Below are 15,617 nucleotides of genomic sequence, written 5' to 3'. Positions count from 1 at the left end.
GCAAGATCTTGATTTGCAGTGCAATTGAGCACACAGAAACTTCATTTGGAGTTGTGGGCGTTTAATAGGACTTGAAAATAGGACTGCTATTTAAAGCGAGGTATTTCTGTGCTGAAAGAGAACCTGAAGAAATTATGCTGTTTCTGGCTACTGATAAGAAGGGAAAAATGTCTTCTACTTCTCAAGAAGTCTGTTTCTCACCAGAGCATCGAGATGCTGACTCCTCTAACACAAAGGGGCAAATTTAGCAGGAGTAGACTGTCAGTAATATGGAAAGTAGGGTGGTTCAGTAATGAATTGGACCTTGATGTTATAGGCTTTCTCAGGATGACAACTGTTTCTTATTGCCTGGATCGAGGTGACCAGAGTGCTGGAGGGTATCAGTGTGGCACTGTTGTGATGGAGGCTGTGTGTGCAAAGAATAACATGTAGTTAATTGGAAGGCTGTATGAAACTTCTTGATATACTGCAGATACATGCTCCTCACCAGCTACATCCTCTAAGCCAGCCCTCTCCCCTATATCATCCGCCGTGTGGAGGATCCTCCTTACATTGGATCAACCCTGAGGCCCTTTTCTAGCTTTTCTGTTCTCTCTGTGAGTTGAAATGACCCAACTTGTGTGTCTCTTCCAACAGGTCTGAGCATATTGGCTTACAAGTGGTGTGAGGTTGGGTCCTCTTTAGTTTCCTATTCATTTTTAGTGGTTTTTAGCATTCTGCTAGGATTTACTGGCATGACCCTGCTGAGTAGATAATTTTGAGATCTGCTTAGGTCTCTCTCTCGAGAGATAATTACACATTCAGAGTCTGTCAATATAGATCCATATTTAATATTTGTGACAGTATTTTGTCACTTAATATTACGTGTACCTGAGATACAGGTCTTAGCTATCAACTGGTTATGTGACTATTCTGAACAATCTTGTCGTGATGTTGTTCGCTGCTCCATCAATCTGATCCATGCCTCCCTCTAGTTTTTGCTCAGTGTTTGATAAAACACAAATGTTGAAATGATGGACTGTGGGATTGTTGATTGTTAGTTTACCAGGAGAAAAAAAAAAAAAGCGCTTTCCAGCGTACAGTTTATTTGCAGTGACATATAAAATAGGCCTGATGGCAATCAAGACAGGTTTAAGGCAGCTTGTTTGACAAGCAGCTCATGATGGTTTCAGCAATAATCCGTGGGGCTTTCTTTCGTTGCTTGTAGTCAGCGTGCAGCCTTTGCAATGTGGAATCACCTTTGCACGTACATACCACAATGCACACGTCTTCCTCTACTGTGTTGCTTTCACTGGTGTACCTGCATTAATGTGGCTTGATGCTGTAGTGGGTTACTTAGTTTTGTTATCAACCTCTGCTTTCTCAATCTTCTGTCCTGTGAGGAACTGCCATATTCCCCCTCTGTAATTCTCGTTACCCAGGGCATACACAAAGCTGTCCACAGTTGGCACTGTCTTGGCAATAACGGCAGGAATCTGTAGGGAGACACAAGAGGAAAATGTGTCAATGAGCTAACGGACTAATTTTAGACTAGGCTGTTTCCCTAGTAGTGTAATATTAATCCTGGAGGAACCCACAGAGCTGAGGCTCATAGAAACAAGAAAACATCAGAACTGCAGAGTTGCAGCTTCTATTAGGAGAGAAGGATTAGGAAAGACTAACGGGACAATCAGTCTCTTCAAAACTGAGAACTCTGAGGTTGTACTTCATTGTAAAAGGGACACAAGATGCTTCTCCAAATTATAGAATCATTTGGGTTGGAAAAGACCGCTAATGTCATCTACCATCAACCATCAACCCATTGCCTCCACAACCACTACTGTGAAGAGCATGAGAGGAATGTGTGAGAGTTCCTCCAGGTGCCGCAGACCTACCATTCGGTATTTTGGTGAAATGAACATCACGTTTTCAACCGCTGCATAGAAACACAGAAGGCAGTAGGGACCCCAGCAAACAACCAGCGTCTTCAACGGTAAGCCAGTGTTAAACTGAAAAGCAGGAACAACACAGTCTTTGGTTTTTGTCCCACAACCTCACGCTGCAACAGGCAGATAGGAAAGATCCTGGGAGACCATGCTCACTAGCAGGAGAGCATCACCCATCAGAGTGCCATAGCCATCAGTGTTGGAGGCATGTGGGTACAGCCCTCTTTTGGCAAGGCAGTTGCAGGGGCAGAGGAAGCTTCCTTACCTTATAGTGCCCGCTTTTCTTGAACTTCTGGTGTATGGACTGATAGGCTGTCATCATGATGAAGCCCGGGATCATGAAATTGAAAATGGACAGAGCAAAAAGGAATGTGATGTAGTTTCTGGAGAGGGTGAGGAGGGGAAAAAAAAGAGGTGGTTAATTTCTCTTTTGTGCATCTTTGTAAACTTTCTGCATTTATTAAGTAATTAATCTGTATTTTTAAAATGGCCCAAACCACTTTTGTTAGCTTGCTTCTAGGCTCAGGATTTTCTGAAGTGCTGCGCTGTTGCACGTGGGATTGGCGTTTAGTTGCTAACCCCAGGCATCCTTATTAGGACATCAGGGCTGGACTGTGTAAAGAATACCATGAAGTGTTTCAAGTCCTAAACCTCAAAAGATGCAGCTTATGACTAATGAGCAAGGGAGCAGCAGAAATCCCAGCACCAGCTTTTCCTGTGGAGGAAGCTGGTGCTGGCCATCCTTATGTGCTTGAGGCAACCTTGGGCTGTGCTTGCCTTGTCCCAGCACCACAGCAGGTAGGTGATGGCTGGACCCTGCTGCACTGCTGAGGCCACCCTAAGAAGCAGCAGCTTCCCATGAGAGCTGGACTCATCCTCACCTGTCCCCTTTGCTGTAGTCCAGGGTGCAGCAAGTTCGGAGGGGCTCATAGTCATACTCCCCCCAGCCCAGCAAGGGCATTGTGGCCCAGAAGGCAGCAAACAGCCACGCAAACACCATCATGGAGATGGCCGTGCTCCACTGCAGCTTGCTCCCTGCAGGAAGAGAAAAAAGGGATCTGCATGCCTGGTACAAAACCTCTGGGCAAAGCTCTCGGGCTGTGTGTAGTAGAGCAAAGAGTCCTGGCTTCCAGGCCTGAGGCAGAAACAAGCAGTTCTATGTTCTGTAGCTTGAAGCTGACCCAAGTCCAGAGATATCTATCTTGTGTAAAAGCTGGGGTAAGTTTTTGATTTTTGGAATATCAAACTGTACTTTTTCTACATGCCTTACTCAAATGCATGTTGCCTTACTCATGCCTTACTCAAAAGCTATGTTGTTGCTCAGCTTTGTACCGTGCTTGAGATACAGCTGCTGTTAACACGCTATATTCTTGTGTTTTGGGAATGCATTTGAAGACTCAGGAGAGGCAAAGAGCAGAAGGCATGATGCAATGCAATAAATAGTGCTTTAAGAACTGGAGCTCTGCTGCAGGTTGTGGGTCAGCTCAGGGCTGTGACTGTGAACCTGACCTGTGCTGCTTCCTTCCTGCCTGGCCCTGAGGGCTGGACATGTGGCTATTCAACATACCCTGTTCTAAAAATGATAGTTCTTGACATATATATATGAATATATACAGTTAACTTGACAACAGATCCTGTTCTAAAATACTAATGGTTGAATTACTTTGCCTTTAAGATTGTTGCTTAGCCTAGAACAGGAAATGAGAAGCTCAAGATCATTATTATTTTCTTTCTAATTTTATAATAAAAACGCTCACTTGTGCCTATCTCATCTAGTTCCATAAGGCACCACTGGAATAAGTCAATGAATGAAATAAAAGACTGGGAGCTCCATAAGGTGCAGGAAGTATTTCTTCATGGAGAAGACAGGCAGGCTTCCCTGCTGTGCAGAACATTGTGTTAGTCACGCTGCCTGCATGTAAAGGGGCCTGGATAATTTGGTTACCGGGGCTGACGTCCGCAATCATGCCTGGGCTGAATTGCCCATGACGCCAGCTGTACTACTTTGCCCACTACTCCTTTCTAATCAAATCTCCCATTAGAGAGAAGTAATGATGCAATTTTCACTCAGGCTGGAAAGCAGTCTTCTCCTCTGCCCTTGATAGAAGCATCAAGCCAGCAGGCCAGTGGGATTCAGGGCAATTCTGACCTTTCTTGGGAAGGTGAGGGTCTGGAGGTGGGATGCGAGCAGTAGGCAAGGCCTGCTACTGAGTGTACAGGGCTGACTTCAGGGCAAAGGGCCTGATAGGGTTGCCTGTAATGAAGGCTGCTGAGTCCGGTAAGGACTCACAGCTCAGAAAGGATCACAAACTCCACAGTAGCTATTTTGGTTAGTGCTGCCCTCCTTAGGTTTAAAGAAGGATAATAATAATAAGGTGTGTCAGTGGAACTCCCAGTTCATAGGAATAGTGACCCTATGATTCTTATATTTCAGTGGTTCTTGAGGAAAGAGTTTGGATGACTTGAAGAAATTGTTTGCTGCAAATGTTCAAGAATGGGCTCTGAGAAAGAAAGGGGCACATGCTGCAATTTAAATACTAAGGAAAAAGCAAAATAATAATTATTAAATAGTTCGTTCTAACATGGTAGCAAGAAATCTATTGACATTTTTAGTCATTTTAGACATACTTTTTAATAATTATTATTGATGATTATTAATAATTAATAAGTATCTTTTGTATTACTCCCACAAAGATGATATATTTTGGCTACAAAGGCTCAGATTGTTCTTTGCCATAATGATGTTAATGTGGCTACAGATTACATCAGTGGGGGGGAAAAAAGGAATATCTAGTGAAGAAAGGGCTAGAAATTTGATTCAAATGTGTTAGAAATTACCGTAATTATCTGTAACCTTCCAACCTGAAGCAGCAATGTAGCATATACCCCTTCAGAACTGCATCCTTCCTAATTATATGTTCAAGCAAGCATGTTAGTGTTGTTACTGATCCAGAGCTTCCATTTCCATTTGTGTTCTACAACATCACACATTCTAGCAGCCTTTAAAAAGGCATTACCGAGAGCAGCTGCAATGAGACCTAGATCTAAAATGTATTTCTTTTACACCACGCTCATGACAAAAGCAGCATTATTCCTTTGGGAATACAGTAAATGGTAAGTCCTCATGATAATCTGGAAAAAGAACCAAACAAGCAACACTCCACAAACTAAAGTTTGCTTGTTCTTTTTGTCTGTTTGTTTCTCCTATGAAGTAGTTGATAGCAATTGTTTTTCACGATAGCTTGCAGCAGAAACTGTTCTCTTTGCATCCTTTCATTTTGCAGACTACAGTAATACGAAGATCTCACGGATCCCTGCATATAAGAAAAAGAAAGATCTTTGCATGGATGAAATTTGCAACTTGAGCAGTGTTGGTAACATACTGAAGGCAGCTCACGAATATCTACACTGATGGGGGTGAGTGATCCAGCTGCATGCAAGGGTGTGTGGGGTGCTGTAAGTTGCATGTGCTGTCACCAGCAAGTTGAGAGCAGTTCAGTTGCTGTCACACTGAACAGACCATCACTTCACCTTAAATGCCTTCTGTGGTTGGGTACAATTTAGCATAATAGCCACGTAGGTCCTAATTCAGTTAAATGTGTATATATGGAGTTCAGTGTACGCTCAAAGAAATACTTCTTAATTAGGGCCTGATGCTGGCAGTCTGGTCTCATTAAGTCTAATCACTCTTGTGCTCTGGCTCCTGGAAGAGCAAGAGGGAAGCTTCTCTTTTTCAAGCAGTGAGATGTTAACGTGGGGAATTTTATAGGTCTGTAAGATTACTTTGGAATAGAAAGAGTTAATTATCACAAGCAAAACAAAATTTTTGTAAACTGCCTGTAATCTGTGGGGACGTTTATGAATTTAAATCTCTGGTAGGTTTATAAATTGGCCAAACGCTAAGCTGATTTTCACTGAAAGAGCAAAAAAATACATCTCTGACACAGTGGCTACCTTTCAACTAGATTTCAGGTTGATATTCAAAAGGAATTTCTCAAACAAAAGGTCAACAGGCTTTTCTAAAGTGGAAGGGACAAAGCACTATCATAGCTGAAATATTCCAGAACAATCCAGCTCGTCTCAGGCTTACACATGGCACGTACCAATTAAAACTGGCTAAGTTTGTCAGAGACAAAACTTGCTGAGAATGGTGTATATCAGTCAGAAGTAAAATAGGGGCTGGTGCAGTAGGAAAAGCAGCGGCAACTGGAGCACACAATATCCGTGAGGAATAACAAAGCTGCACTATGTAATGGCTTCTGTTGTTCATAGTAAAACAAACAAACCAAAACATTAGATAAAAAAAATCTTTAAAATAACCTTTAAAAAAGGGATTTTTTTATTCCTTTTTTTAAAATTTCTTTCTTTTTTTTTTCTTTCTTTTTTTTTTCTTTTTTTTTTTTTTTTTTTAAATTTCTTTTTTCCTGTGGTCTTCCATGACCATAAAGCTGTACTGGCAATTATTTCCTGCTTCAGTGAAAATGCGAAGAGCTCTATAAAGGCTGATGTTTCATCTTGCAAACGGATGCAGGAGCAAGACTAGATGGAGAATGTGTGACAGGGTGGCTGCCACAAGTGTGACAGGAGGTGAGGAGTTGCCCCTAATCTGGCTGAGCTGACAGCTGCAATTGGAGCAAATGGTAGTTTGCTAATCTTCCCAAACTGATATCACAACCCAGATTTCTCTTGAATTTAAGGATTAGGTACAAACTCTCTGCAGTCCTACTTGTTGTAATTGAATGCTGCTGTGAAATCCCTGCTGATTTTGTTCTTTTCTGTTGTAATATTGAGGAAAGCACTGACAAATCGCTTTGGACTTTCCTTTTCCCCCTAATTCTCAAACACTTCTATAAAATCATCGGGATGCTTTGATTCATGTTATTAGCATCCAGAACAGATGGAAAGTCTGTTTATTTTTACTCCTCGTTTTCGTTACCTCTCATGTTCTCATCAGTACATTCTTCCTCAAAAATATTGATTCCTGATAATTGAGTGTCTGGTTGAGGAATGCTGTAATTAGAGGTGTTCTTGGAAACTCTTAGGACATAAAAATATCAGAGATGGTGTGAGTCTGGGAAGAGTATTAGTTCCCAAGATGAAGATAAAAGGTTGATAGTATTGTTTTTTAGCCAAAGGCACTTTGTACCTTCTGTACAGGCATGCAACTCACATGAGTGTCAACAGGGGTTTCATATATAATAATAATAATAATAATAAATCTAATATAAAAGTTTAGAGCAAAGTGAAGAAGTTTGTGCCTTTAGGGTCTATCTGTCGGTGCCCTTCATGTACATTGCTCTTGGCTGGAGGAGTGCACGACACTAAAGCATTAAAGTCAATGTTGCAGAGAGCAAAATATCTTCCCAAAGATGCGCATGTTTTTCAGGCTTGCTCTCTTATAATGTACAAATGCCACTCTGCTTGCTCAAACTGCATTTTATTGTCCAGCGGGTGTTGGGATGGATGTACCTTGCAGTCTGCATTATTTGGGGCCAAAGGAGGGTGTTGGATGGAAGCCCAAGGTGCATAGATTTCTCTTTGAGGTGTAGGTTTTTGTTTGGGGCCCTGATAATTAGTTACAGAGGAGGTGAAATCATGGCAAGAGAGTTGGTATTTGGATGCAATCTGGAAGAGCAAACCACTTCTGAAAGTGGTTGGTTAGTGGTTGGAAAGGTGTCCCTTGGAGAGAGTTCCTTGATACATAAAAGATACACAGAAAAATAAATGTGCTTGCTTGGATTCTCTGAAATCTAAATATGCTGTTTTTTAACAAGATAAGGGTAAAGCTGGTAGGTAAATCCTAGCCTTACTTGTACAATAGTGATGATACCGGTCCCAGGCAACTGCTGCGCTGGAGCTAATGCTGGCCAGTGCTGTCAAGAAGCCCTGGAACCCATGAATCTGGCAGCCCTCGGAGCCATAGGGCCAGTACCTGTCAACAAACAAGCAGGGTGTTAAGAAAATGATAGAAACAAGTGAAGACATGTTTAGAAGTTGCAATAATGCATAATTGCTTCTAGAATAAGAAATGTAATCAAAACCTTCATTAGGAACAATGGAAAGACTTGCAGATAAATTTGTGGTCGTTGTCGAGGTGTCAAACATATGACTGTTTCACTGTTCAGTTAGTTTCTGTTGTAACAACCTGTTAAATTCTCTGGTTAACTTCTTTATTAAGCTGGTGGTCAAGTCTGCTTTTTTCCTTGCCTGGTAGAAGTAGAGAGCACGTACCTGAGGAAGCTGGAAAAGGCAGCAATGAATGCATTGACGCATATCCCGCAGTCAGCCAGAGCGATGCTGAGAACCAGCAGGTTGCTGGGTGTTCGGAGTTCTTTGATTTTTCGGAATGAAATAATGGTCAGGCCATTCAGACAGAAACCAAGCAGGGCTGCAAACCAGAACAGTTTGATGTGACTCAACTGGAAAAGGAGAAAGTCTATAAGGAAATATATTCAAAGGGCTTACAGTTTGCTTGCAAGTTTTGGACATTCAGTCACAGGTGACAGCTGTCCACTCATGCAGGGAAGAAACACTTCAGATTTATTTGCAATTCTATGCTTTCTTTTAATAGAGAGACCTGATTTCCAGGCTCCATCCAGGAACACAAGGGTCAGAGGGAGGGAGCTGCAGAGGAGGCAGCTGCACGGGGACCCTCAGCCAGCACACACTGCTGGCACACATGTCACCAGGCCTGGCTGTGGCAGGGAAATGGGTCATGTTTAATACTGATTGTTACACGCTTGTGTGTTTCAGCACAGAAGTCCCTTGTCAGTCTGCCTCCCTTTGGGATTTTGCCTAGGGTTAACCTAGAGGATGCTTGAATCACATCAGCTCAATCTTATTACTGCCCTTCGTCAATAGACTATACATGGAAAGGAATAATCTAATTATAAAAAGAAGTCACTGATAGATTTAAAGAAATGAGTTAATGTTTGTTGTCAGGGAGGAGTGCTTAAGCAACCCCAGCTATTCACTTGGCCATGCTGCCCTGGACTCCATCCTTCACCGCTTTAAACTCAAACTTTGTCCTTTGTTGTCCTTTTCAAGAGCTGAGTTATTTTAGCTCTGATGAGTCTCTGACTCAACATCTCATCTGTAAGGCTCAGTTACATGAGAGGCAGTACATCTTTTTCTTTGTGATCTTCTTGGAAGGAGAAATGATGTAGCGCGGAAAAAATCCATATCCCTTAATTCTCTAAAGTAGCGTTATTACTTGTGCTCATTGTCTTAATTCTGCAGTTACATAAGATGGATAATTTTGTATAGTCAGAAATCCTGCTTCTACTTTAATTACATTAATGGCTGATGGCATAACCATAGTAACAGCTGATGCGCGCCTTTCATTACACAACGGATAACACAATATTTCCAGGAGAAATATTTGGAGCCATGTGAGGTCTGCTGTTCCTATTTCTTCCCTGCCAGCTTGTCTCCCACCTGCAGGGTAACACTGTGGCCAGCCCTCCCAAGTGTTCCCAAGCCTTTAGGGAGGTTTGTTGGGACCACGTTTATGGTAGAGCTGAAGAGTTATTACTATATTTGCTTTGTCTTCCTCTCTTTTTGTGGATGTTTTGGGCTTCACCCCACACATCACATATATTTGAGCTTTTATTTCTAAAGCAGATGATCTGTCCACTTAGAACAAGTGAATGCACAGTTTTCCTGTTTCTCAGCACTGTTTTGCAAATGGCACATACAAGCTGCAGCAAAAAAAGATCTTCATGGCTTTTCTCTCAAAGTCTCTGGGAAAGTAAATGAGTCTTTAATTATTCAGTATTCCCAGTCAGGTGGCAAAGATAAAGTGTTACTGTGAACCCACTGAGAACCCTAAAGCCCTGCAGAAAATACTGAGCAGTCATGTGGCCATTTGTCTTTATTGAAACGTAAACGTTCCAGATTGTTTCTAGCTATAAGTGGAGGCTGCTAGTTTGCCAGTGAGTTTTGTGCTTGGGCCTGAGCAGCTGCAGGTCCCTGTACTGTGGGGCCCTGACTGGATTCAGCTATGAACAGAGGACAGTGACTGACATCGATGTGTTCCCAGCTGCAAGCTTGTCCTTCTTTAGCAGCCAGGTACAACTGACAATTTTGTTCATCTCTCGTCTAGGCAGAACATCTTAGGAAAAGCTCATACTGGCTTCATTAACTGAATACAATCTGTCCTACCTCAAATTTTACTACTTAGTGCTGTTTCTGAACCTCATGCTCACGTATCTCTTTTTGTTACTTTTACCCAGCAGCCATTAATTTCAGTGGTGCTAGCGCAACTTGGATATATGCAGCGGTTAATAGGCTATTTTGGATCTATCATTTTTGATTATAAAATAGCTATCATGGCCAACAAAACAAACAGCTTGATTTTATTGAGGGATCATCAGTCATTTCAACATCCTTCTCCTGAGTAAGATGAAATTGCCTTTAAAAGTCAGCAACATATTCTAACGTCCCAAATCCTTGATGAGGAATCTAAGTGGCAAGTACTTCCCTACCACAGTAAAGCTATGCACACGGAGCAGATCTTCACTGCAAACAACTGGCAGCCCACTAGAAGCACTGATAACACAAACACAGTAACCAGCACAGGTCTAGGTCAGCATATCACAAGTGCTGCTATTTGCTTCGGTTCCCATCCACCACGCCAGGAATAATAGAGTCAAAGATCTTAATTTTTTGTTGCTGAGGTCCCAAACTGAACTTACCTTCTACCAGTAGGGCGGTGCCGATGACAAACACCTCTATTTCAGTGAAGCCTTCAGGGAGAGGATGTGAAGTGACCATTCTTGTGATAAAAATGCCAACAGATTTAACCTCTGCCCTCTGCTATGGCTCTGGGGCTGCCTTTTCCCTGCGTCCCCTTTCATCCACCAGCCCAAGGCTTCTTAAAGGAGTAGCCCACGTGCAGACACATGCTCATTATTATATAAAAGCTTTGGGTTTTTTACTCCCACCACTACAATCCCTGCAAGAATGTCATTAATGATGTGACTAGCATCAACCCGCACCCCTCCTTCCCCTGCAAATCTTATTTCAGATGCCAGCAAAATGAAAGCATTCATTGCAATTACAACAAGTTCTTTGTAGAGACAAGATTAAGAACCCTGTCCAGTTAATTCTGCAACACTGAAAAAGAATTAAAGGTTGTGGAACGAAAGAAACATGTAATAATATAATTGGAAAGTGACCTGGAAAACAAAGGGGCACTCATTGAGTTGGTAACTAGGGAAAAAGTAGGAACTGAGAAATTTTTCAGCATGTAGGTCTTCTTCTCACACCTATTTTAGAAAAGGGGCAGTCTATTTTTTCTGGCAATGACTGTTCTGCACATTAACATCTCTCCCCTTAGTAAATGAAGCTTACATCAAGGTGCACACTGGCATAGACTGACTAAAAGAAAATGTCCTAATTAATTGCACTGGGGTCCCAGGCATACAAGGATGTATATAAGTTGTCCAGTGGTGAATGCTCAAAGAAATGACCTTATAGACCTTATAGACCTTATAGACCTTCCTGAGATGTTTGAAGCTTGGGGTCCTGGTGTAGTCAGGCTCTGGAGTGTGTGCAACGTGCACCTTGTCCAGATTCTTATCTGCCAGCCCTTAGGAGCAAATCACACAAATTTTTCTGATATGTTTGTAAGCCTTTACCACATAACAGCAGGGTCAACTGTTTTCCTTCCGTTTCTTGTACTACTGATTAAGTAACTGTGGGAATTTTCTTGGATACTGGAGAATGGAAGCCAACAGCTTTCAGAGTCTGAGTGCCTAGAAAATTTTCTCCTGTACATCTGCTGAGTTGTTTTCAGTGCCTGTTCATTAAAGCAAGCAACTTGTCCATAGTTCTCAATTTTTACTCTACATTTTAGAGCAGCAATAACTATGCTAACTATTAAGTGATGTTATCTTCTTTTTAAGGGCACTTTACTCTGTCTTCCTAAGTTCACTTGCTAAATTTTCTTAAGTCTTTCCTAGCTCACAATATCTGCTTCTTTTCTACCTACTTATCCATCACCTCCATTAACAAGATGTCACTACCATGATAGTTTCCATTTTGATGCATAACATTCTTTATCTGCATGATCCCTCTCAGGAATGGGAACAAAAAGGGAAATGAAGTGCAAGGGGTGTTGTCTTACCCCAGCTTCAGTCCTGCACTGTGCTGACCTGGCTCCTGGCTGACTGAGAAGTCACGCAGAGAGATTCTGACCCAGGTATGGCCAGGGCTGATTTATGGCTATCCTTACTATACTGTGGAGATGCATCCACAGTCAAGGTTCTTGACTGAACCTTGGTTCTTGGCTGCGGTAAAGTGATATTTTACAGTTTTCCTATCCCATGCTTATTGCAAGTGGTGATGTCCAGGCACACTGATCAGAGCTTCAAGACTTATGAAAACATTTTGCTGTGTTTTGTGTCCTCTGATATTCATCTTACAGCTGTTTTTGATGTTGATGATTGGATTTTGAAGTAGGATTCAGGAGGGTAAGATATTTGCTAAGCTATTCTATTTAAACAGAGCAAAATTGTGTTTCAGCACATAAATCCATCGGTATGTTTGTCTTTCATTCATCTATGTGTCTTGTTGGAAAAGAAGGTGATAGCCTTGCCTCCTAGCGTGGCAAATGACTGATCTAAGCCTGTGTTTTTAACAGTCATCTACAGTGCATTCTTGCAAGAAATTAGTTCTAGAACTTGTGAATGTGCTGTAAATTTTTATGGTGTGATGGTTTTGAAAATAGATGGCTGGTTGTAATACTTGTCATCACAAAGCTGTGCAGCTTTGCCAGAGTAGGGATGAAGGACATGGGATGCTGTTCAGTTCAATATGGCTGCTAAGTTCAATTCGTCAAAGGAAAGAGGAGAGGTAAATGGGGAATAAATCAGTGAGTTTGCTAGAATCAAGCAAAGCTGTATTAATTACCTTTCCCTCTTTTTTTATGTAAGACGCAGCCTCACACCAATATGCCTGTGAAGTCAGTGAAAACATGCAAAGGATACCAAGTTTATTAAAGGCATTTATTAGCTCCTTAAGCTATGAGGTTGTTTAGCAATCCCTTTCTACTTTTTGCATTCTTTCAATTGCTACTTGCTGTTTCAAAAGTCAGGGGAGGAGATATTTAACTCAATCTGAAGTTATCTCACAACCTCACATTTTGAATTCCCAGCAATCTTCTCACTCCATCAATAAAACATCAATTTCATTTCACCCTCTCACTTAAGAATAGTTCACTGGTTTCTAATCTCTTTGCTAGGAACACACAGAAAAAAAGATCTGATACGTACTTGCCAGATGTCTCCCTGGATTTCATAAGACTCTATGGATTTGGTGGGAGCATATTAATCTTTGTAAAATATGCATTGGTACAAGCACAACAAAAAAGGTGCAGAGCAGAGATAATGCAGCACTCAGATACTAAATTTTCTCTGAGTAATCAATGCAGATTACTGACATGCTTTTGTATATTCACAACAAGAACTTGACTGAATTGATGTATTATTATTCCTTTGCCTTCCTAATCCTTTTTTCTGATTCCAGTTTAACTACATTACCTCTTTGTTTTTATATTGGAAAACACCTTTTGAAGATTAACTGCAGTGTTTTGGCAGAAGCAGGCCAGGGGTATCACCACACAGGACTCCAACATTACAGAAGCATGTGGGAATTGGTTTTCACTGGCAATACTCCTCATCAAGGAGAGGACACCAAAAGCATGTTGTCTGGAGGCCTCCTGGTTGAAGTTGAGGGCCTTCGTTTTGGTCAGGAAGCAGTAAATGGGAAAGGGACTTTGAATGTGAATGGGCCACAGGAGAAACAATGCAGGAGATCAGCCCACAGGGCAACCCTTTGGACAAGCCTGCTGCATCATAGCAACCTTCTTTCTTGATGCAGCCCAGCAATTGGACATACTCTGCAACCTAATTTCCCTGCAGTGTTGTCTGGAAAAAAGGTGATGAAAGCCTGAGGATGGCCAAGAACAGGGAACAGGAGCCAGTGGCCATGCTCACTGGGGATGGGCTCCATGCCATGGTTGGGTATCTGAACCATGCTACTACCAGCCAGGCTACGGCTGGAACCTGCTGCCCTGCATATTACTGCACGGCAGACATTAGAGGGATGGCAATCCTTGACGAGTTCAGAAGCATCTCCTTTCTTTCCAGTTGTTGGTACTGTCCCTCTTGAGACAGGTAGCGTAATTTATAGTGAATTGAATATGTATTTGATGAATGTATGTATAGTCATGTGGAGTAGAAAATGAATAACGTTACTAGAATATTAATCATTATCTTTATCACTGTCATTTTCACTATCTTAATTAATCATTGGATATACCAATCACGATTTGCTATCAAATATGTGTAATTGTTGCCTTGTTCCTTTTATTCATCTTTCAAAATGTATTTTAGACATTGATAAATAATGCTTTGCTTCCAGTTAATGCACCAATTGTAGGGTCATATAAATCAAAAATTAATGAAATACGCTATTGCTCCCTACTGAATGGTGGCATGCTTCAGGATTTTGGATGAGAAAGCAGTTCCGCAGAGTATATGATCTACCTAATACTGCTTGCTTAGCTTGCCCTGCAGAGCTCAGGCCTTCTTGCAGCGTGGAGAATAATAACTCTTTCAGGAATTATAGTTCAAAGACCTGTGCCTGGTTCTCAGAAGAAATTCTGTTTTCAGGAGAGGCTTTAGTTGTACTAAGAGAGGATTTGTGCACCAGCTCTCCTTCTGTTTACTACTGGTTGTGTCAACAAAAAGCAGGTGTCTGTCTGGACTGTTCCTCACTGAGTTTATGCTACTGACCAGGTATGGCAGTATGGCCATTTGTGACAAAACCACCTTGCTTTTCCTGTCACAGTAACTTTGTGTACCTTAATCTTCTACCACTAGGTCTCTGTAGGAATGTCTCCAGAAGTTCTGCTGATAATTCCCTCATAAATTAAACTTGAATTCTGCATTGCTTTCCTTGACTTCTCTATGAGAAGTGTATCTACATCGTGGGATTCACCATCACTTGCTCTGCTGTTACCGGAGGGAATCATTTGTTTTAGGGCAGGAATGTGCTCTGGAGACAATTCTGCCTCTTCTGTGACTGCTGAGGGAGCCCAGGCACCAGTTTGGTTTGGTGCCTGCCTTGCTCGCATGTATTTTAAGGAGTATAATTTCTTCCAGATCACGAAAATGTTTGGTCTTTCTGCATCTTTGAAGCGTGAGTTTAACTTCAGTCATTGCCAGCTCCTCTTTAGGCCTCTTTCTTCTTCTTATGGAAACCTAGCCAAATATACATTTCTTTACTGTTGATAATGGTTCTTTTTTCAGAAAAACACAATTCCTGCATAGAATTTATGGTATGCAGAATCCCTCCTTGGAAACCTTGACTGTGAAACTGCTTTTCAGAGAGAAAAATATAAGAACCATACGTTACATGCATGTTTTACAGGTAATGTACCAAGTTGGAGCAAGAGAGAAAGGGAACAGATTAGTTTACTTACGTGCCTCCAGCATAAGCAACAACCTGCCAAACACTTCTATATTTATTTCAGTGCTTTAAGTAATGGTTATTTTAATATTTTAATGGATGTGATTACTTAGTAGTGTAGAATTGCCTGGGATCATTGAGCTTAAAATGCAGGTACTGAGGAACAAACAATCAAGAAGTCAAGAAAGGAAGATTTGTAGGGAACCTACAAACAGG

General features: G+C 41.6%; 1 protein-coding gene across 1 annotated transcript; it reads right to left on the bottom strand.

The window, feature by feature from the left end:
- Window positions 1-1,068: 1,068 nt before the first annotated feature.
- Window positions 1,069-10,909, bottom strand: RGR (retinal G protein coupled receptor). Its single transcript, XM_015866013.3, has 7 exons — window positions 10,622-10,909; window positions 8,157-8,313; window positions 7,736-7,857; window positions 2,807-2,960; window positions 2,191-2,308; window positions 1,875-1,988; window positions 1,069-1,475 (listed from the first exon to the last, which is right to left on the bottom strand). The coding sequence occupies exons 1-7, from the start codon at window positions 10,698-10,700 to the stop codon at window positions 1,332-1,334; spliced, it is 888 nt and encodes a 295-aa protein (XP_015721499.2). The 5' UTR covers window positions 10,701-10,909; the 3' UTR covers window positions 1,069-1,331.
- Between the last annotated feature and the right edge of the window lie 4,708 nt (window positions 10,910-15,617).

This window comes from Coturnix japonica, chromosome 8, assembly GCF_054131305.1.
Source record: "Coturnix japonica strain WE chromosome 8, WE-NBRP24, whole genome shotgun sequence".
Lineage (NCBI taxonomy): Eukaryota > Metazoa > Chordata > Aves > Galliformes > Phasianidae > Coturnix > Coturnix japonica.
The sequence above is the reverse complement of the archived record's forward strand: the minus strand, read 5'-3'. Positions and strand labels throughout refer to the sequence as shown.